General features: G+C 40.8%; 1 protein-coding gene across 9 annotated transcripts in view; it reads right to left on the bottom strand.

The window, feature by feature from the left end:
* Nucleotides 1–24,062, bottom strand: part of LOC311249442 (uncharacterized protein) — a 131,135-nt gene that overhangs the window by 29,127 nt on the left and 77,946 nt on the right. The window contains exon 1 of one of the 9 annotated variants that reach the window (XM_084340477.1): nucleotides 2,659–4,398. The exons of the other annotated variants lie outside the window; for them this stretch is intronic. Coding sequence (XP_084196603.1) covers nucleotides 2,659–4,129 — 1,471 coding nt within the window. The 5' untranslated portion in view covers nucleotides 4,130–4,398. Of the gene's footprint in view, nucleotides 1–2,658; nucleotides 4,399–24,062 lie in introns of those variants that run through there. 9 annotated transcript variants of the gene reach the window in all.

Below are 24,062 nucleotides of genomic sequence, written 5' to 3' on the forward strand. Positions count from 1 at the left end.
TATCAATAGAAAAAGTAAGCTGTGCTCATTCCAGTAGCATGTGTACCAAGTGAATTCTGTAGTTTGATTGACATACAGTATGACACTAAGAGGAAGGGATGCCAATTTTTACGTAAGATGCAAGTAGGGTTAAAAATGCACATGCAAAGCTTATGCACAAATATATGCCCAAATGCAAATATACACATTAATGCAAGAATACATCTGGATATAAAGATATATATATACACATATATACAAAAATATTAAAACAGTAGACAAATAATATGCCCACACAGATGAACAAACACATATGCAAGCAAAAATTGCAGTGAGTGCACTGTGACATCAATCAGAAAACACAAGCACATGCCCACGTCCCAAAGCCGTTTACTACAGCCGAACACAGGGCCACCGCTGGAGAGAACGTTCAACTCAACGTCCCTGACGGAACATTATGTGACAATTATCTGCTTGATTCTGAGAGTGAAGGCGGCTGAAAATGTCCCTGAAACCAGGAAATATTACCAGACAAAAATAATTTGAAATGACAGAAGCTCTGCACACTGACTCGAGGCGTAGGTTTAGCGTGGGATTTGGTTTGTGTCCGTTGAAACGTAAGCTTATGGACTGAACTCTCACCATAACCTTTCAGTTTATTTTAACCCCCTTTTTTTCAACTCACTCTTGATTTTTCCTTCTTTCTCCTCTGCCCTCCCCTATCTATCCAAGCAAGGTTCAACCAAAGCCTAACTCCCTGTTTTCCATCCCTATATATTCATCTGCAGCTCTCCCTCCATGACTTTTGTCTTTTTGAATTGTTTTCCCTACCCCACCCAATCCTCTCTCCTCTTTTTCTGTTTCAAATATGCTAATCCTTATTTCCCATAAGCCCTCTAGAGAGACGGAGCTAAGACCAAGCAAACAGTATATTGCACATGTGCAGCTCATACAATACAGTTGCATGAACTGACTACACTACATCACTGTTTGGGAAACCACTGTATCTCCAAAGGGCCTTTGTTTCGAGGAAAACAGTATTGTTGTTTGAGCCCTATCAATCCAGTGGATATAAACAGTTTGTACTCAACAGCAGGAGCAAGAGCCATATCTCCATGACCTTGGTATGAAAGCAAACAGATGCATAAATACAACACACAGCCTGTGGCTCGATGACTCTGCCATGCTCCTGATTAGACTTCAGGGGGCAGAAAATAAAGATCACGGCCCCTTTAATACTCCAGTGGCCAGGCTGGCAGCGTCTGCTATACTCGGCTTTGTGGCTGACGGCAAAAAAAAAACCATGGCATGTGAGTAAAGAGGAAAAGAAAGAGACAAAGAGACAGACAGAAAAACTGAGACTGAGACAAAGTGATGGTCCTTATAGCACCACCATACTGGGACATACATCCCAGTCAGTGACCTCGTTTTGGTTCTGAGGTGGTCATCATTTGACGTGACCGTGACCTGCTTCCAGCCATCTTGGCTCTGCCTGTCTTCACCAAGAATCTAATGAGCAACAGGAGGATTGAAGAAGCTTGAAAGAGACAGCATTGTAGACAAATAAAAAGTGATGGAAGCATGGAGAGAAAATGAGGCTGGACAAAGACAGAGCCTCCATCAGCTATAATGAACCGCGTTATCCTGACCCTGCATCCAAATGTCAGCTGGAGACTCAGCTACTATAACAACCTCGTGCTACAAGCTTATTGTGCTGCAACACACATTTGCATGCACATGACCAAACATACTCAGTTGCACATAAAGACGCCCACCTGTGTCCACAAATAATAAAAAAAGGAAATAAGCTTCGATATGTTGTCGTAGCATTCACACACTATAAGATTAATCTATTCACCCACTCGGTACAGTTTGTGTAAGATCTGTATCTAAAATTGGCAGGCTGGGTTTGACCAACACAACGAGACAGACACTACTACCACGGAATGTCAAGTAGCCCGCGGGAGCTGCTCCATTGCTGTCGACTTCTCGCAGCTTTTCATTCTCTCTCTTTCACTCTCTTTCTCCCCGTCTGACACTCCTTCTTTCAGTCTGCCTCTGGAGTTATTCCTGACCCCAAGCCATTTGCAAGCTTAGACCAGAAAACCTAATCTAGTTTGAAAAAGACTGAAATCAATAAAAGAAAGCATTCAAACAATGAATGAATGAATCAATGTCTTTATCAGTAGACAAATCAACCCACAATCACACATCTCTGCAACTTAAGAGCCCAGACAAGATTTTTCTAATATTTTCATCAGCATACTGTAGCCCTAAATGATGCGAATAGTATAGGAGTGCTATTTGAAGAATGCATGACATCCTGTCTGCATGTGCTTCACTGTAGTTCACACAGCGACCAAGTACAAACAGAAAACAACACTTGATCATGAATTCATCTGTCTTATTTGAATTCACCTCCAGCATGCTGCACCCACTGTAGCGCTTCAGTGCTGAGCCCCTTTTCTGGGTGGTCCGCAGTTGTAATGGATCAATTAATGGTTGGACTGGGTGACACCATGTTATGCACAGCACCAGCCTCCCACAGGCAGAACTGAGGGCAGTGAAAGTTAAACCCACAAACTATCCATATCAACATGTTTGGCAGACAACTTTGACATTAATTGATGAGCATCACATATTAAAAAAGGGGAGACTGCAAACATGACCTCCACCTACCATCCACTGTGATGAAAGGGTTGGTGCTGGAGCTCAAGCCAAGGTTGGTATAGCCACCAGTGGCAAGGTCACGATCAATGTCCCCTGCCACTGTCGATTTGATGCCAGCTCCAAAGTCTATACCTGCACTACTGCTGAGTTTAGTATCATTGCGGTCAAACTTAGCATCTTTAGCCATGTCAGATTTAATTTGAACAGTTTCCCCTTCAGAGTCGGAGCCTTCAGACTGAGCAGAGCTGGTGTCCATGCTGCTGAACCCCTTGGGGCTGGGAGGCACTGGAAGCACAATACCACCTGGTTCCTTCTCCTCCTTAAAGTCCTGCAGTGGGGCCTCTAGTGGCGACAGAGGGAAGCCAGCATTGCCGTTCTTCAGTGGTGGGAACGGGGAGAGGCAGAGGCGGGGTTCAGGTGGAGGTTGCCGCAGGTCGATGTGTGTGGTACCCGCTGCTGAGAGGGTGGGCGATGGAGTTGCCGGCTGATCTTCTGCAACCGTCAGGGAGCGCTTCATAGAATGTGGTGAACGACGTGGTCCACCCATTGGTGACAACAACTGGTCCAGCCCTACCCCATCTCCACCTGGGTATTTATCTGGCAGCTCTAGACTGGTTGGTACCGACAGATGGGAACATTCGGACATTGCACGGCGCATAGCCTTCCTCTGCTGCTGAGCTCGCCCCATAAAACAGGGCTCCAACTCCAAGTCCTCCTCTTCTTCTTCTATCTCTTCCTCCTCGCTGTTGTCCCCTGACGAGCCCTCGGAAAATTTTTGGGCCCCAAGGGCTGCCCCGGCTCCGGCTAAAACCTTGTTGGCCTTCTCCAAGTGGTTGTCATTAACAACTCCAATGACGCAGTAGTTAGGGGCCACCTGGGGCATGGCCACCTTTGGGCTGGATTCCACAAAACTGGAGTTGTTCCATGGTTCAGATGGAGAGTCTCCGTCTACTGGAGATGCCTCCATCAGTGAAGCTCCTATTGAGTGTGGAGGCACTGCACTAGTTGATGACAACAGTTCCATATGCCTGGCCGGGGATCCAGGAACCGGTGGCAAGGAGACCCTACTGATGCCCCCACATCCCAGGGCAGAGGGTAGTCTGCCTGGGGAAGCTGGGGAGGGAGATGGGGAGGAGGACAGAGGGCTGTCGGGACTATCCCCTGCGCTGCCCAGTGATGCGTTTCCAAGCGAGGTGCTTCCAGAGATGCCCCCAACCTTACCCGGCACCTTCAGCTCCACGTCCATGCTGCCCCTGCCTGGTTGCTCGAAGAAGCACAGCTTGTCTTCATCTGTGAGTCCAGTTGGTGCCAGAGCCCCGCCTCCTACCCCCAGGCCCCTCGGGGTGCCCATATCCATGCTTGAGGGGTGCTGCCAATCCCAGGTCGGAGCCGGCACAGTGGGCGACAGGGACGGCACCTTACACAGCTCACTGTACTCTGAGAAAGGAGAGCCAGGCTGCTGATTGGAGAGAGAAGACATGCCGTCTCTCCTTACTATTCTCCTTTTCCCCCTTTCTTTGTTTCACAGTCAGTCTTTGTCTCAGTCTTGGAAGTCTAAAGGTAATCTTCACCACTTCTTTTCCCTTCTCTCGCTCTTCCCTTTGTTGCCTTGCGGTGTTGTCCCTTTCGGTCAGTCACTCAGGTGCGCTCTGCTCTGTGTGTGTTTGTGTGTGTGTGTGTGTGGCGTCTCTCGTGCTGTGCCTCCGCTCTGAACTCAATCACACACTGAGGGTGAACTGGATGCTCAGCTCTCTCCCTCGTTCCCTCCCTCTTTCTCTCTCACTCCTTGGTTCTCTCACTGATTATTACAGTCATCATGTGACCCAGTTGTGGCTGCCAATTGGCTGCTGCCTGTTCTCAAATCCCACCCACTGTGGTGGAGTGAGAAAGCCCCCTCCCCTCTAGTTTTCTCTTTCACTCCACGTTTTTCTCCCCTCAACCCCTTTCTTTCTCTAGTCCTGTCTCATGGTAAAAAGCACAATGTACACACACACACACACACACACACACACACACACACACACACAAACACACAAACACACAGCTCTGTTTCCCCTAGGGGAGGATTGACTTAGGGCTGATGCAGGCGCTTTGGGGAAGAGTGGATTTGAACTGAAGACCTTCCCAAACACACTCCACACATCTATGCACACACTCCTCATCAGCCCTCGAGAGCAACGCAATGAATATCTGCCTTACATTTATATCTCTGCTTCACCTTCTCTGTACTTTATTAGTCGTGCTTGACCCAATGTTGTGCTTAATGTTTTTTGTAAGACCTTTAAACAAACAAATACATGGTCCTTGTTATAAGGCTGCAGACTCCCCCAACACCACCATGTGCGTGTGTGAAATAGAAATAAAGAGCAATGGACAGATAAGATGAGAGAAGGCGACAGCAGGAGTCAAGAAGACTAAAGAAATGATGGCACGGACAACTGTGTGTGTAAATGTGTGAATATTTGTATATGTTGCATGTGTCTTAACAGGAAGGTCTACTTCAGCATGTATGTATATGTGAAATGATTAGTGCATCCACCAGCGTTCCCAATCAAAGTGGGGGAGATGGCAAATCGTGTTACGGGAGACAGATGAGGAGTAAAGCCTCTGGTAAAGGGACCATGTTATCTGTCAGAATATATCTGGTCACATATAGAGAATCACACTCCATTACACCTCATACTTCAACCATGCTCATACACACACACACACACACACACACACACACACACACACACACAACACACACAACACACACAATTGGAGAATCAAACGTGGGCTATGCAAAATATTCAAAAACATGCAGGTTGTTGCACATTAACACATATTCTGTATGTAGACGCACAGTGTATTCACCTGGGTATCCTTCTGCCACGTAGCATGTCAGAAACATTCATGAGACAGACATGCTTATACTTGCAAAAATACAGTCATACCACTAACCAGATGAACACACTGAGTCGAGCCTGTAAGCATTTAACAGGAACTTGGCTTGGTGTCTGGCACAGAAACACTCTCAGCTCCATTTCCACTCTTCTGTCTTTCTGATCGCACCAAAACTGCAAACTGCAATGAAATTACATGAAACTGGCAAAGTTTTACTGGAGCTCTGGTGATTGAAGCAGTTAACAGGAACGGATTGTGCTACAACTTGTTGAAAAAGTTTGATTTCCCAGACATAGTCAGTGTACTTCAGGAGAGCTGCACTGAGTCACTGAGTGATTTACTGTTTCTCATTCGGCAGCCATTCCAAGACGCCTGCTTCACACACAACATTAGGCACATGGGTTCGGCAAAAGCAGGTGAATTGTACCAGATGTTATCAATATGCCTACCATCCTACTATGGAACACTGAAATATTGCTGAAATACTTCCTTGTTTGGTCCAAGCAATGTATGACATTAGACATGGTACAGTTGTCTTGTTTCACAAAACTCACTAATCTCAAGTCGTGTATTCCTTACACCATACACACCAATTTGGTGTCACGGCTGGTGTGATTCCATCACAGATAGTTTAACGTCATGTCTTAAAGTGGACAGGAATGATTGGAGCTGGAGGGCAGTGACCTAACACAAATGTGCGCCAGGGGTGTAAAGTGGGGGGCTGATGGCACCTTCCTGATTTCCGACCCACCTACTTCTGGTGTCCTTGCTTGGACCACATCCATCTTCAAACTTGCCCACAATAAAGAGTAAAGTATACAGTACCATGAGTCTCTTGTTGCACTGAAGCTTTCAAAATGTACATTATGAGGAATTTACCATGTAAACCATTATACAAAAGGTAATTCAAATGTTTTGTGCCTGTACACTCCTGGCCTTTACCTGTTAAAGCTATCAGCTTGTTTCATAGTGATACAGAAATATACTTAAAATAATGTACCTATCTTACTACAGATAGGCGGCAATAGAAATGTGTCAAAATATAATGTTGCAGCTGCACACATCAACAAATAGAAAATAGTTGGCAATTAATGTAAACTGTCAAAGGCTGTGTTACATATAATTAGATCATCATGGGCTACACAGCGGGCATTTAAGCAAAGGTCAGTATGTGATGGGAAAGTAAAAGTGGACTAGAAGGAGAGAGATGGGATTGCTGTCCTGGGATAAGCTGTGTGTGTGTGTGTGTGTGTGTGTGTGTGTGTGTGTGTGTGTGTGTGTGTGTGTGTGTGTGTGTGTGTGTGTGTGTGTGTGTGTGTGTGTGCCAGCGGTTACAGGCGTTCCCGTGGCTGTTGGTTTGGACTGAAGGCATAACGTTGGCTGAAAACAACAATTTACAACAGCCAGAGAGGTAAATGGGGACAGAGCGAGGGATGGCAGGACAAAGGGTGAGGAGAAATAAATGACAAATTTATCAGGGCAACAAGGTGAAGAAGGACACAGAGACAAAGACAACAAGTAAAGGAAGAAAGTAGTTGAGGGACAAACAAGCAAGAGAGTAAGGAAGATCACAGTGCCAAGGGTGGAGAAGAAAAGGGGGAAAAGTAAAGGAAAAGGGCAACAAAGGACACAGGAAGTAAACAAAGCTGGACTGGAATGAGGGCAGTGGAGATTTGGTGTGGGTACATGTCACCTCCCAGCAACATCACAGGATAGGACAGGCCAGGACAGGCCAGGACAGGACAAGATGCACTGCTGAAGGGTACCATGTTTCTGTCTGGTCTGTCCACTGCATCTTGCTCTGAAAAGTTCAGTTTCCGCCTCACTTGAGGATTTGGCGGTGCTTTGGAGCAGTCACACTGAATGTCAATTAAGTACAATTTCAATATTAAACCCAAATCAACTTCAAGATTTTCCAAAATCACCTCCCTGCAAATTATATTCCTTCTAACTCTTAAGGTTTTCACTTAAAGTGGTTCATACAAACAGTCTCTTTTCATTTAGAGTCCTAATGGCTTACTAACTGTCCTGCCTCAGGCTTACAGTTCTTTGAGCAATGTTTTAGCACCCCCTAGTGATGGGTTTGTTTGAACAGGAAGAAACCTGTCTTTTCAGGAAGTAGTTGTCATGTGACCTGAAATCAGCCTTTTCTCTCCAAGCAGACACATGTCTTATCCACTGCCATCCTTCCATTTAAGCTTGTGAAAGCATCACCTGTAAGTTTCTGTGTCATGTAAACTAATGACAGTAATAGTGTTTGGTGATATTTGTGGGGAGGATGTTTTTGTGAACTTTGTGGGAGCTGTGTTGAATGTGGAGTGCAAGTGCATTATTATAATTTAATATATATTTATAGTTGAAATTCAGATTTGGTTTATTTAAAAGTCATGTAGTATGTAGCAGTAAGCCATAGCTACAGTGCCTTGTCATTGCACCAGATATAACACTAAGTTGCTTCTGTATTTTGTGTTTTTCTCCAGTTTCACTCTTCATGAATGCATATACAACAGCATCTTATCAAAAGGCTCACCTAAGATGGTTCCTGACTCATGCATTTATTGGACGGAGTTTGGCTTGCTGTTAAATTGTGTTGCCACATAATGAGAACAGTACACTAACAAAAGCACAACTACAAATGGTTCTTAATACCCAGAGGAAGCACTGCTTCATAAAACACTAAATGAACAAGAGCTTTGTTTTCATCGCAAGTTTCCCACTGGAAAAAAGAGCCATGCCAAGCTGGCTTTGACAAAAGGAAAGGTGGAGCCCTCCTTGAAAGCACGAGTAAAAGTTTTACTAGCTAATGAAGGGGCAGGACAGAAGAATGGACAAAGAGAGAGTCTCTCTGGCAGGCCATAGACACAAATAGTTTTTGTCTCCAGCCCTTTCAGATGAGAACCTTATCTGACATGACAAATGAATCATCAATTCTGGACCCATTTTAAAAAGCAGATGTCATAATGCCTTAGAATCAACTAATGCTGTCAAATTTGACAAATAAAACGTGGGGAAAAAAAGCACTTGAGCTTTGAAACAAGTAACAAGAACCTAGTTTAAATCCACCCCACCTTCATTTATTAACTGGAAGTCGATGGTAAACAACATTTTAGAAACGGAAAGATTAACTTGTAGAATCAGAAATCAACAATTGGAATATTTGTAACGGTGGAATAAATGGATATTCATAAACAATATTGAAGTACTGGGTGCAAAAAGTTTGATCGGTCGGTCTCTATTTCTTGTATTTGTGTGTAGGTTTATGCAGATGCTGTGTATATATGCATGTGTATGGATACTCTGTATATATAAATGTGTGTGCATCACTACAGTAACTTATTTTGTCATATTTCTTTTTCTACTATTATCATTATCTTCTTTATTCTGGAGTAGTAATGGTAAAAGTATTAGTATTATTTTTTATTCACTATACAACATATTAATATTGTAAAACTGCTTTATGTTTGAACAATATTTTATGTCATTAAATGTAAATCTATATAATTAATGCTTGCATGTCCCAGTCAACTAAAAACAAATGTTAAACAGCTATTAATTTGTAAAGAAAGGTAAAGAAAATATATATTTTATTTTACCTTTAAAACAAAAGCAATCACCACATAAGCACACTGAGTCTTCGCCTGCCGTATGAAACATGTTATGTACAGTAAGTAAATTAACTTGACATACCTCATTTATTATAAATGATTTCCTGTTTGTGGCAGTTACAGACTGAACCTAGCAAAGAATCCATTTTCTACTTTATAAATGTTAACTGTAAACCAGATACATCTGACAGCTCAGTGGACATGTATGAAACTCCCTATAGACTTTTTTTACACCTACTTATGAGTGAAACTCTATAAAATCTCCATCAGCAAAAAAAAAAAGACAATGCCATCCTTAGAATTCATGAGGAGAAAAATAATGCCTCATTCTTACCAGAAAAGTTTGCCAAAATGATGACAAATCACTCTCACTATGTAACATGGAGTAACACTTTCCTCATGTATCGCAGCCAATGCTTGAGGGTTACATTGTTGTTTTTCGTTCTGAAGCCTTCCATCTGATTTACCATGTTCACGAATACATAACATCATGTGGGACAAAAGAGCTCTGTTGTTGTTATGGCAGCACACCGTGAATGGTGGAACTTTGCCTTCAGGGATTTGGCATTTTCATCACGGTGCACACCGGTTTGGTATTTTGGTGTCCCACCATGAGCTTGACTTTAAGGAAGTGTGAAGAGATGCACAGCAGGAGGTGTGTCACTAACAATCAGGCAGCAGAGTGCAGGTTTAAGGGGTTGCACTCGTGGTTTGGGCTATTCTTGTGGTTTTCACGGGTGATGCCTGTTTGACCGGGTCATCCTCAAAATGGTGCCACAAAGTAGTGCACGCACATCCCATTATTTTATCAGGTGTGACGGCAAAGAACCAAAAATATGGGAACATTAATGCACTTATATTGTGGTTAACTTCACCAGTTTGACTGACATTTTGAAAATAAATCCTAAACAAATACAGTGGTTTAAAAGTATGTCATGTATTATAGAACTATATAAGTAGTATTTTCTATATTTCATCTGTAGTCATTTATACTGTGTTGATTTGAAGGATTTCTATCTTCGTGATACCTGTTGAGCCTGTTTTTCAGTGAGTTTAGGACATTTGCAAGTTACAGCTTATAATGACTTGGTTTATTGCCTGGATGATGATGATGATGATGTCAAGTTGTTCTCTGTGTCTGAAGAAAAATATTGATCTTACTTCCTGAGGTCAAAACACAATAATTCACTATTTCAAATTATGAAATTTCCTGAACCCAGTGAAAAACAAAGGTCACACAAAGATAGAAGCATTTAAGTCAACACAGTTCAAATATCTACCCATAAAATAAAACCACTGAATGTGATATTACAGTCAGTGAAAAGTACAAAAAAGTAGCTATTTAAAAACTAAATTAAAAAAACAAAATCATGAAGGAGCAGCATGACATCTTTTTGAAAATAGAAGATTATTTGCTTGATTTGTTGATATTAATTAGATTACTGTACATTCTGCAACACGTTTTTACATAAATACTTCTTGGACATTAGGACAAATTTCAACCCTGTCCAATGAAAAATAAGCAATTGCTGAGGCTCAGAATACACATACACAGAATTACAAAAAATTTAAACTCAGAGGTCCAAAATTCCTAAATAGGAAAGTATCTGTATCGGTTCAGCTATAGTCTCATGAATTGAAAAGACGTTTTCATGGAATTACTCAGATAAGATCGTATTACAGAACTTATCCTGCAGCAGCATATCATATCACTGTTCAATTAGCATCATCATCAAAACACAAAAAAGAGACATAGCATTGAATTGGGTGACATATTCCTACAGTGCTCAGTGTTGCTAATTTCTCTAAGAACTTCAAACTGAAAACTTTGTTTCAGGACAAACTGCCCTGGCCATCCATATGAAGGATGCCACCCAGGGACATCAGTTTGTACTACTTTTTGGACATCAGAGGCATGGAGGAATAAGCTATAACAGTGTTATAAGTCACTGTATACAGACAATACATAATTTCTTTTTTTTTCAACTATCTTACTGAACAGCTGTAGCCTATTTCATTTCCTGCTTATCCACCATACAGTATCTCTGGCACATTATTTGGTCATTGGATTCACAGTTTGCCTTCTTCCTTCCCTTCAGTTCAACCATTAGTGTCCTTCAAACAGCTCCTGATGACTCCTACATGTTTGGACACCATTAAAAGGCAGCCTGTCACCACAGTTGGAAAGCTTGTGTCCACCAAAATGTCTACCACCTCAATCACTGTGCAGTCACATCAGTGAATGGCCTACTGCATTCCTCAAACCTGTCTGTCCATCTGTCTTTCTGTCCGTCTGCATCCCCTCCATCACCACACTACAGAGTCACTATCAAATTTACACGTCAAACCCAGACAGACAGGTGTGCACAGACAGGAAGTAAGGTAGACATGCCGGCAGGTGGGTAGACATGCTGGAGGCTGGTGTACTGTCGCTGCCTGCCACATCTGTCATCTTTTTTTTTCCCTAAATGTCTTCTCTCCCTGTCTGCTTGCCTCTTGAAGTACAAAACTGACACCAGAGTCCCATGGGGACACACACACAGACACACCAAATGGATGACCTCACCCTGTCTGACTGGTTGTCTGGCAAAGAACCAAACAAACACACACACACACACACACACACACACACACACACACACACACACACAGACTATACACAGTCTTATATAACTCCACTGGGTGACACAAGCATTGTGCCTAATAACCCGTGCAGGCCACTCGGAGGGCACACAGACCAGACAAAAGCTGTGGCCAGTAAAAGGACTACATGCCACCTTTAAATGGCCTCATTGATTCAAGGTAAGAGTGACAGGAAACAGCAGTGTTTTCCACAAAAAAACACAAACCTTTCTCGTTACACTGCCATTCCTCTCATGTCTTGTAAGACTAAAGGTCACATAAGTCACTATTTCTGTTTAGCTCAAAAGTTACCCTTAAAGGGGTAATTTATAAAATGTGTTCAGAATTTTAGTTAAAAACATTGAAACATACTGTTGTTATGTCATAGACATCTACAGTTTGTACTGTACTGTGCAGAGATATCTACTGCAGTTAACATGCTAACAAGCAAGCCCCTGTCTCCTAATACCACGTTATACCTCAAGAGGTCATAGTCTCCTAGCCCCCATAGTTCCAGCTGCCAGTTCACTACTTAGTCTGGTAAGTAAACAAAATAAACACAAAATGTCAAGAAAGAAAATATTTTGATACCTATTTTCCTTAATAAACAGAAAAATACTACCGTTAACCTTCTGAATTCAAGTTTCTCTCTTTTACCAAACTAAAACAAACTTAATTGCCTCATAAACTCATCGTAAAATAAAGTCGACAAACAAGTTTGAATGATGTGACTCCTGTTAGCTAATGGGGCCACTTAGCTCCACAGCTAAGTGAGCTACTTGGTAAGGGCAGCTAGTCGAATATAGCTGGAGCACAGACAACACTGAGCAGCAGTAAGTGGTTATGCTAGACCCTTTAGTTCTGGAGCAACCTTTGAATTCGGACTGTTTCTTACAAATTACATCTTTAGGCTTGTAATTTTAATTAAAAAAATTAGGCCTGAAAAATTACGAAGAGTTGTGTGAGCTACGAGCTTAAAGTTTTTTAAAATAAAGAAACCGCACAAAAATTGAAAAAACAATTCACAGTGTAATTCGGGTCAGTTAGATTCAGTTAGTTGTGCCTCATTTTCACCATGTTTATCATGGCCATCACAAAGAACAGCTGAGGCTGATGTGTCTAGTTTTTACAGGTATTTAGTCATAACTGGAGTAATTTTGATCTGATCATCACCAAATTTAATAATTTAATCCTTTGAGGCATAATCCTTTGATGCATGTTTCGATCAAATTTTGTGGAAATCCATTTAATAATTATCCCTATATTTTCTCTCTGAACTGAATTTTAGGTAACAAAATATTAGTTAGGTTTAGACAACAAAAATACTTTGTTAGGTTTAAGACAAAAAAATACATGGTTAGGTTTAGGCAACAAAAATACTTGGTTAGGTTTAGGCAACAAAAATACTTGGTTAGGTTTAGGCAACAAAAACACTTGGGTTAGGGTTAGGGGTTAGGGTTAGGGTTAGGGTTAGGCAACAAAAATACTTGGTTAGGTTTAGGCAACAAAAATACTTGGTTAGGTTTAGGCAACAAAAATACATGGTTAGGTTTAGGCAACAAAAATACTTGGTTAGGTTTAGGCAACAAAAATACTTGGTTAGGTTTAGGCAACAAAATACTTGGTTAGGTTTAGGCAACAAACATACTTGGTTAGGTTTAGACAACAAACATACTTGGTTAGGTTTAGGGAAAACAGGGTTTGGGTTAAAATGGTACCATTCACAACTTTAATCACCTGTTACAAAGGATAACTTGGATATCAGATGCAATTATGTTCCTGGAAAAACATTCATTATAATATTCCAGAAACAACTACAACACGTCGATGTCAGGTTTTGCCTGTTATCCACTGTATGAAGTTTCTCTGGAGCAGTGCTCATCTATCCTGTGTTTCTATTTAACGTTTGATACTGAAACTATAGCATGGGATGTGTTCAAAGACTGCTGTAATATTGGTGTAAAATAGCTTCATATCTGTGATGTGATCGGTTGTTTTTGTCGCAGTTTCTCATTTTTCCTATCACAGTCATGTGGCTGATTTGAAACTGCTGGACTAAAAGAGTGAGAAATTCCTCTGCTGTGGCCTCAATACAGACAGGCCTTTTACTATATGCTAATTTACTTCTGAAAGGCAGGAAGGATCACAGGTGTGAAGAGACAAGAGGGTAATCTCAGCAGGGAGTTGTCGAAGACATGGATGATGGAGGGAGACAGACAGACTTTAGTCTATTTATAGCTCAATCGCATCCTCCTACGCAGCCCGTCACAACACCCCCATCCTTCCTAAACATCCATTGTTTCCTCCATATAGCCCCTCTTCCTATTAGTCGCCAAAGCAACTGCCTCCTGTTGCTATGGCAACTGGCTCCTCATCAGTGTGCCGGCTCCAGCCACATAGGGGGTTGGGGGAAATGGTTCGAGGGGATGTTTGGTGCTGATGGAAGGAGGATGGATGACAGCACTGAAAGCTTACATTGTATGTGTGTGTGTGAGAAGGGGAGGGTTATTAATATGCTACACACCCCAGGGAGGGTATTCCACTATGCTAATGTACTGACTGGCTTTTCCCACAGGTCAAAGAGTTCGCTCCCGTCAACGGAGTCTTTGTATTAATTACAGCCATCAGGCAAGAAAGTAATTCCTTGGAAAGAAGTCTGATGATGGAGAGATAAATGTTTGGATCTGTACATGGTTAATGCACAAGATGATGAACAACAAATTACCAACACGGAAAAACACAACAAAATATACCGTATATAGGCAGAGATAATGCTTTCTTCAGAAACGAGAGTCAATCCCAGTTGCATCAGAGCACGGCTCAGATGACTGCCGGTGGTTGAATAAGTATTCAGATCCTTTACTTAGGTCAAAGTACCAATACAACAAAGAAGATGATTTTAATTGCAGACTTCAACATGTAATGGAGTATGTTTATACTCCATTACATGTTGAAGTCTGCAATTAAAATCATACTTTAGATACCTAATGTGAAATACTGGATAGTCTGAACTCTCAGGACTTATTAAAATGTTATATTACTGTAACCATGGGACAAGTTTAATGTGAAAATGTCTCTTCAGTGGAACTGCTAACAACCCACAGACATCTGAAACGTGACAAGGACACTGACAACAGATACTGAGCGCCAAATCAGAGTCTTGCCTAAAGTTGGAGTTACTTTTCAGGCTGCTATTATTTTGATAAATGGAAAATTTAACCCATTAAAGGATAACTCAATTACATTTTATACAATTAAGTGTGTTTACAGGTATTTTATGCCTTCATAGGGCACTCATCTTATGAGTTGCCTCAAGTAATGGTACTCAGTGGCTAAGTTGCATTGTGGGTAATGTAGGCTTTGAAAAGGAAGAAGAATGTTTGGAATAAAAAGGCAATATCTCTGGATCGATTCTGATCATTTGTTTCTTAACTGTCCATTATGAGTTCAACAGTGATATAAGAGAACAGTACTAGACCTGTGGACTGCTCTTCAGAACCTGGTGCCTACATTCCCCACAATGCGAATGCCTACCCTGCTTGCACACTTGTTGTTCAATATATCATCAAGAGAATCTAAGATGAACAAATTCTGTCTACAGTTAAATAAAAAAAATCTTATCTAATTTTGCATGTGCACAAACCAGATTTTAGTTCTTATTCCTTTGTGCCACTAACAGTAAGCCTCTGGGAGACACCAGATTGTTGGTAAAAATTGTGGATGTGAGAATAGAAGCAATATGAATAAAAGCTGTGTAGATTTCACTTGAGTCAATCCATTCACACCCTGTCTGTCTGTTTTCATCTACCAACCACACATTGTGCTTTTCTTTGTCATCAATTTTCTTGCATTGCTTGGAGTTAAAAAAAGACTACATTTGCCTAAATGGTGCATAATTGAGAGAGTGTCTCATTCATTGTTAATAATTAATGACATAATAACCATCGGCTCCACCACTCCCTATGAAGCAGCTGCAACTGCTTAATGTAGGTTCGTTATTCATAATGAATGAAACTGGCGCCCTTGGCTAATTTAGACATCTACTCCCCCCATTACCGTCTGTGACTCTCTGTCACATACACACACACACACACATACAGACACGCAAAAACACAAACCCTGTCTATGTTTACAGCATCCACTTCCACCATCTCACCACCAAATGCCCACCTACAGTTTTCTTCTCTTCCTACCATCATCTTCATTATTTCAGAGGGCATACAGTCTGCTGGCCATGATGGACAACAGCAGAGCGCTGAGCTTGGGTCCTAAAACTAAAAGCGAATAAAGAACAACATGGAAAGGGAGAATGTGACATTGATATCTTTTATCACTACCATTAGGTGTCAGCCTGTCGAGTTAAACTGGATTTATACAGCCAACTTCAAGAATATGAAAAACAAATGAATCAGCTCTACATTTAGTAATGAAATAACAATAGAGGGCAGCTGGATATCAGGTTCATGCATAAAGCATAAAACAGAAATGTATACAGTATATACAAACACTACTTACAGTAACTGTTAACCTGAAAACAGAAGTAAACAGAGTAAAATGTTTGTGATTTCACAGTTAGACCAGATTTGCAAGATTTGAACCATTAATGGTATATTACAAAATGGAGGTCAGAAAGTAACTTTGCTTATACTATTGATTATTAAATTAATTAGAGTCTACAGCTAGGCTCGTGGGTCTGTGAGGCTATACTTAGGCACAGCGATGGTTTCAACTAATTTCTATGTCCCAAGCAGTGGAAAATGCCCCATCTACTACAGCGCTAATACCAGAGAAACCAATGGTTACACACCACTGTGTAGCCGCAGGTCTTCTAAAATGAAAAAGGCTCTAGAGAGAATCATTTTGCGAGGTGGGATAGTATGCTTTGATTTGCCAACTTAATTGCTATAGCTGAAATTTGCTAACTGTGTAAGACTGTAGGAGATGTGCTCTCTTGGCTACGTAGAGTTAGCAGCTATACTGTGAGAGGCTCTCAGGTACAGTATGTGTTTGTCTGTGGGAAGTCCCAGGGTGGCATAGTCCGGCTATATCCTAAATGTTAGACCTAAGCTCCCGCCAGATGTGTAAGCTGAATGCTTTTCCAAACTGTGCAAATTAAACAGTTTTGGATTCAGAAATCAATGTACCCTTTACCTAAGGGGTGGGGACTTGTCAGTGTTAGAATAGGTCAGGTAGATAAGATGACATTTACTGTCCAATAAAACATCAAAGGGTTGCTTTCCTGGGAAAGGTACAATCAACACAAACATCAGGGGGTCATTGTTTGTGAAGGAGTGCTTAACACCTGTCGTAAAGTATGTAACCACTGTTCTGTTGTATTTAAGTCAGAAACATTTGGAAGACTGGAGAGAACGCTGTGGGTCTTCTCTCCATGCTGCATGTATTAAAGAGATCTGATTCATCACACTGAGTCTAAAATTCTTCGGAGAATTAGCAACTCTCTACCTCAACAAGTAGAATTACCCTTACATAACCCTGATGGTGTATTGAGTCCAAATATGTGCACATGGTGAAGTGATCATGCACATTCGTGTGATTGAGCCAATGGCATTAAAATCTCACTCCAGCCAGTTCCCCAAAGTTGGCAACTGTGGTATTACTGTGCATCAGACCTATTATCCTGTTGAGTTCTGAATACAGCACAGTAATTGGTGTGCTTGTGCTGTGTATGACCTTGCTGTTCTACCAGTGTTGCAGCATTGCTAATGCTAATGTCTATATTGTTCAGTTAGGGAGGGGCAAGAGACTTCCTGCCGGTGGGGTTAGACTAGTCTTGAGAATTCATCTTCTGGAGGCCATGAATGTCTGCGCCATATTTTATGACAATACTTTCAATAACCTTGTCTGTCATTATAAGCCTGCAGGTCCTGTAGTTTGGTGTTACTGGACAAAGTCAGTTCCCTGCTAATAAAACAAAATGAGCTCTATGTTAAGCTTCAGTTAGCAGTGCAATTCCATTTCCAGTCTGGATTAGTTAACCTGTGTCACAGTCAGACACTCATCAGACACACACAAACACACACGCACACATGCACACACACAGACACAGACACACACACACAGACACAGACACACACACACACGCGCGCACACACACACACACACACACACACACACACACACACACACACACAGTAGTACCACGAACTTTACCATGCCTGCTGGAAGACTATTTTCACACCAGTGACAGCTCAGTCTCTGCCCCTCATCTATTTCACTCCCCACCTTTAAGCACAGCTTTCATTTTTTATAGCAAACTGTAAATTGTGAAAGGCTCTTGACACCTTTTTTTCTTTAATTTGACACACACATGCCATGAATATGAACTCGGCATAGCTCAATGTAGAATGTATTATTGTGTGGTGCTCAGCTCAGACTGTTCTTTGATGGCACTAAGTCAAAACATTTCATCCGTTTTCCCTCCTCCTCTCTCTCCATCTCCTCCCCTGCTGCCTGCTGGTTGAGGATATCTCCATAATTCACAGTCTGGTACAGAAATGCACCAGTGCCTGCCTTGTTTACTTGTTTTGCATAATTAAGATGATGAAAGAGGAGGCTTTTGCTGTTTTTGACTGCCTCCTGCTGAGGTTTGTGTCGTGCAATCACTTACCAAAACCTACTGCCACAGAAAACCTACACAGCCTCATGCTTGCTTTTATGTTACCGCTGATACTGCTCCATGAGCGTTCACCCTGTTTGCGTTCCACTTGGTTTCCTCAGACTTTCACTGTAAATGAGGAGATGAACTCAACAGTCTTTGCTACATTATTGTCATAGCAACAACAAATGACAAACACTGTGATATACAGAAACAGGTTTGGTTAGACACTGATAGAGACCAATGACTAATACTGTCTTTTAAGTTGGATTCTGAAAGCTTCAACAGACTGAGAAAAACTGAGAAAGTTTAGTTTCGGGAGCTTCTGAGAGAACCCTGTCACCACGGCACTAAGTCTTGGATGTAGAGATAGATTCGAGAGGCATAGATTTGACTGACTCAAATTTGACAAGATAACTTTGACAGTTCAAAAAGTTCAAAGCCATCCAGATTTGATATCCTACAGACTGTTAATGAGGCTTGTATGTTTCATTATTATACAGTGTCAGTTAAAAAGCAATGTTGTGTTTTATGGATAATCATGGGAGCATCTAAGTTGAGAAAAGAAGGGGTCCAAGTATAGAACCTTGGAGAATATGGAGGACATCAGATACTCCTGTATTAATAGGTAATTTCTTTTTGATTTCTGGACATCATTTTGCAATAAGATGTGACACCTGTCCCACAGAACAAAACCCTTAAGAGTTTGGTACCCAACCGTAGTGGCCAGGATAAAATGTTGGTATGAACTGCAAATGAATCATACATTCACATTCGTATGAGTCACTTACCATAGTGACATTTTTTTTTACAATACAAGAGTACTGTATATTGTATATTATAGTATATTAGAGTTACAGGCAATAAGGCTGCTAAGCCAGTGACTGCAGTTCAAGACTGTTTTAATATTTGTAAGTGTGAAACCACTGGATATTTTTAAGAGACAATTTGTTTGTGGCGACCAAAACAGATATCTTCAATCTTTTGATTGATTGATTGATTGATTGATTGAAGTGTTTTTTGTGCCTAAATCTAACCAGGCCATAAGCACAACATCACAACATCATATTGAAAATTGAATGTAAACCAACATAAAATTCCAACATGAAGAAATGTAAAGTTTCAACATAACCATGGTTTGCAGAAATGTACATTGCCAACATTTATTCTGCCAACTAGGGTGGTTGTTTTTGTCTTTTGGTTGTTGGGTTGGTTTTATTGTAGCTCAAAGCGAATCAACACACAATAATGTACTTTAATATTACAAATGTACTGTCCTCAAAATTAATGTTATTGATGTCTTCTGGTCTTTTGAGGCTCTTGTGATAGATTAATTGGTATTTCTGCCTTTTCTGCCTTACAGCCTGCTAACATGTCTTGTAGAATAATCTTCAATAATCATTTGCAACTGATTTACGCCCCTTTCATAGTTTGTTGTGTGTGTGTGTTGAACAGACACTGTATAGTCAGAGAGTGTCTTGTCAACGTAGGGTCTCATTAACTCCAGCATGTGTTGCTGTTACTAGAGCAACATTAACTGATCCTTAGTCTCTATGGCAACTCCCCCATCCCTGTTCCTTTCCTTCATCCTGTCCCTCCCCAAACGCACTTCATGTCTGTCTACCACTGGAAACTTGAAAATGACATTTTGACCTTTATCAATAGTTTATCTCCAGCCTCCATAATCTGTTAAAAAGAATAAGCAGATTTGTGTGTGTGACTTTCACAATGAGTCAATCAGGTTCAAGGAGTCAATTACTAAAGTGACAAATTAGAATGCTGTTAATAGCTTCATTATCATCTAATGACTTTCAACGTTCCTGAATTGTCTGGGGTGGGTTTTCCACTCCAAAAGGAGTCTTTTCTCAGACACAGCTCTATCAAACGAAGGTGCTAAGTGAACCCTTCTTCTAGCTGCTGAGGCATAAAGGGCCAGTTGTGCACACTGTTACTTGCTTATCTGCCTGAATAAGAAATTGTGAGTCTGGCACCTTTTAAAAGCCATTAGAGCTTCTGGTTGAGCGTTAGTGTTGTGTCCTTTACTAATGGAGGCACCCAACTGTTTTTGATGCATTCATTCCAATGACATGCTAACATGGTTTTCTTTGCTGGCTGATATTCATTGAAAGGGTTCCTATGCAGTTTTCAACATGGTAAAATACTAAACCCAGTTGCCAGAATGAATGTTGGCAATGTACATTTCTGCAAAGCACAGCACTGTTGAAACTATACGTTTTTTTAAGCTTCAATTTTCAATTGTATGTGTCAATGCTGTGCTTATGGTCATAAACATGTGATGTGAACGTGATCTGAAGCCAATCAGTGATTTGCAGACACATGAACTGCCAATACTTTATACTGGCGACTGGACTGAATCTATTGTACAGGAGGTTAAAGGTGTTTTAATGTCCCCCTACTCATTTATGAGGTTTTTCCTTTCAGATGAAGTTCATCTTTGCATTTATGCATCTGGATAAGCGCCTCCATGACGAGCCTCACAGACATGTAAATATCAAGCTAGACTTATTCAAAATAGCTGGTTATAGAAAAGACTTCCCACTAGTGTTTTTTTGTCTGATCTAAAGCACACAGTAATGACATAATGACAACACAATACAATGACACATATAATGCAATTTAAGTGTACCTCAAGTATGTCTTGTGGTTCCCTGTCTGTGGGATCAAATGTCTGCAGTGGGATGTTTATATACATTTATAAACACATACATCTGTTTAGCTTGCGCATGCTTAACATTTTTACTCCCTGCCACACTGTCTATAAGCATCTCTTAAATTAATGTCTACCTATCTGAATCTGTTTGTATGCTTTTCTGCCTCTCTGTCTCTGTATTCAGAAATCTCTCCCTGCCTAAACCTCCCTCCCTCATTCCCTCCGTTTGTTTATCTCTCAGCTTTCTTTATGATTATATTCCACGCCTTTGTCAGTCTAATTTTTTTTCTGGACACTCCTCTGCCTCAGACATGTTCGTTTCCTGTCATTCAATTTTCTTGAATTCTCTCAGTCTGTCTGACGTCTGCCCGCCTGGGCAATGGCTCGGCCTCTGCTGTTCTCAGATGCATTCCTCTAAGCATCTGTTTTTATTTATTTCTATTTAACAGATACTGAATCCGCAAAACACATTTCTTCAATGCTCTCTCACAAACATCTCTCACGCCAAATACAGAGGAGTCTTCAGCTAAATGTAACTTGCTGAAAAAGCCAAGATGACATATTGGATTTATCTTGGTGGGACACTGAAAACTTACTGTGCAGTACAGACCTACTTGTTTGCTTAGCTGCTGTCTAAGCAAAGCTCAGACCATAAAGTTGCTCTACTAAATTGGAAATCAGGTCAACTTCTTCTTGAAAAGGCAGAGTTTCATATGAGTTCAGAAAACTTTTCCAGCTCGTCATACTGTTTTCAACTTGTACCTGCACACTCATTTTTTAAGACAGAAGCTCCATTAAAACTAATTTCGTTAACTTTTCTATCCCATTAATAGCAATTGACAACACTTCATACCTCTTAAGCTGCTTCTGCACACAAATTCAAGTCAGAGATGCAGTTTAGCTCCCAGGTATTTCTCAAGATACACAGATTAGCTCCCAGCGTTTAGTACAGGCACCATTCACCCCCTTTGCAAATGAAATAATTAAAGACCTGCTTCAGTTGAAAAGTGTCATGAGATAAGTTTAGTTGTGACTTGGTATATATATGCCAAGTCACAACTAAACTAATTGTGACTAGTTGTGACTTGGTATATATATGCCAAGTCCAAGTCACAACTAAACTTATCTCATGACACTTTAAAAAACTTTTTCAAATATTGACTCTATTTTTAACTCTTATCTGCTCATTCAATCTTTAAACCAGAAACTATCCATCAAAAATTCAAGCCGGCAATGGAGTTTAGCTTCCCCTCAAACAAGCAGTTTAGCTCCTAGCCTAGGGGCATAGGATATTTGAATCCCTATACAGCACATGCTCCTTCAGATGCTTCAAAAATTAAAGCCAGAGATTTAGTTGAGCGTCACCTTTTCAACATCCAGCATTCACACTGAAATTTCTTCTTTAATATAAGGTGTTTAGTCCTAAAAAAGTAAACTTTTTAAATCTTGTTTTTCACAAGTTTGGAGTAATTTAACTTCTGGAAAATAGACCTTTTATCACAAATGTCAGAAATAATGATTGTAATAGTGTAAAGGAAGAAGAGTAATGGTATATTGTATGTAAAGAACTGTTGTTAGGAGGGACATGAATGTAGGCTCCCTCCACATGGGGTTTCAGCACCATGGACAGAGAATACATTCTCCCTTCTTACATTAAATGCCAACTCCACCATTTAAAATTCAAAAAGCTCAATAATAGTTATGGATAATAGTATCCAGCACATCAAGACATTTAAAAAAAATGTTCTGTGGCTCTGGACAAGCTTTGCCATATCTGACAATATAATCCCTGGTGATGTCAACAGGGTTATCTCAGTTTGGGCTTGAAGACTTCAAATAGATAGATCAACCAAAGTATGGTCAGACAGATGCCAGATACAAACATACATACTGTAATACCCCTTTCATACCAAACACACCATCTGTCTCTGTTCAAGCAGCTCTCGAACATTGTTCAGTCAGCGCTGAGACTGAAAGAGAAGTAAAACTGAAAGTAAAAGATATCAAAAAGTAACCACTATTACATTGTTATTGTCCTCAATGTCTGATCCCTGCCAGCTTTCTGATGAGATAAAAGCGTGATGTCTGTCTAATTCAAAATGTAATTGATTAAGAAGCTTTAAAACAAGCTTAATGTCTTCTGGATGTAGTCTGATGAAGTTTATGATCCTGTCTTGTTTTTACTGGCACGCTTGTGATGACAAAATATAGCAAAATTAAAAAAACAAAAACAAAACAGAAACTCACGCTCAGGCAAACTCATCCAGTGGCAATGTGAAAGGAGTCAATCACCTATTATTTCGAGGGTTTACCCACAATTAAAAAAACCTGCGTATATGCGCTGAACTTGGTATAAACCTTGGTAAGAGATGGTAAGAGCAAATCTTGTAGGGACTATTTTGACATCTTCTATTAATATAGCAAAGTACTTCACTGGACAGAAATAAGGTCATGACTCATTTAGGAGCTGAACAGTAACAAGGAGCATGTTAATGTTAGACTCAGAAGGCAGGATGAGCAGAGGAGGGAGTCTTATGGGTCACACGTTCGTGTGTGGAAGGCTACCTATGTGTCAGACCCAAGGAGTAAAGAAAACAAGTAGGAAAACGATTTTGCAAGAAGGTTTAATTGGTTTTACGTTTGATTATCAGAAATAGAAATCTGTCTCGAGGTGGATTGTGCCATCAGATCTGTTATGTTATGAGATGTTTTGTAAGTACAACTGAAACATGAAGCTGGTTTTGATTTTGTTCCACTAAATCTATTTCACAAAAATACAGTTGTCCTATAGGATCTTATCTCTATAGATTGAGCATCTGTTGCTGAGGCATGGTACATCTTCTGAAATATAACCTAGAGTGACTCACACTACTACTGTTAGCTTCTAGTTAGCTAGTTGGTCTCTACAATGGTAGCACCAAGGTGAAATCCCACCACTTCCCCAGAAGCTGTCAAAAGGAATTAGCTCACCCCAGTTCAGGGACGGGGACATACTGTACAAAACTCCCTTCTG

The sequence above is a fragment of the Pagrus pagrus genome (assembly GCF_965226575.1).
Source record: "Pagrus pagrus genome assembly, chromosome: 20".
NCBI classification, from domain to species: Eukaryota; Metazoa; Chordata; class Actinopteri; order Spariformes; family Sparidae; genus Pagrus; species Pagrus pagrus.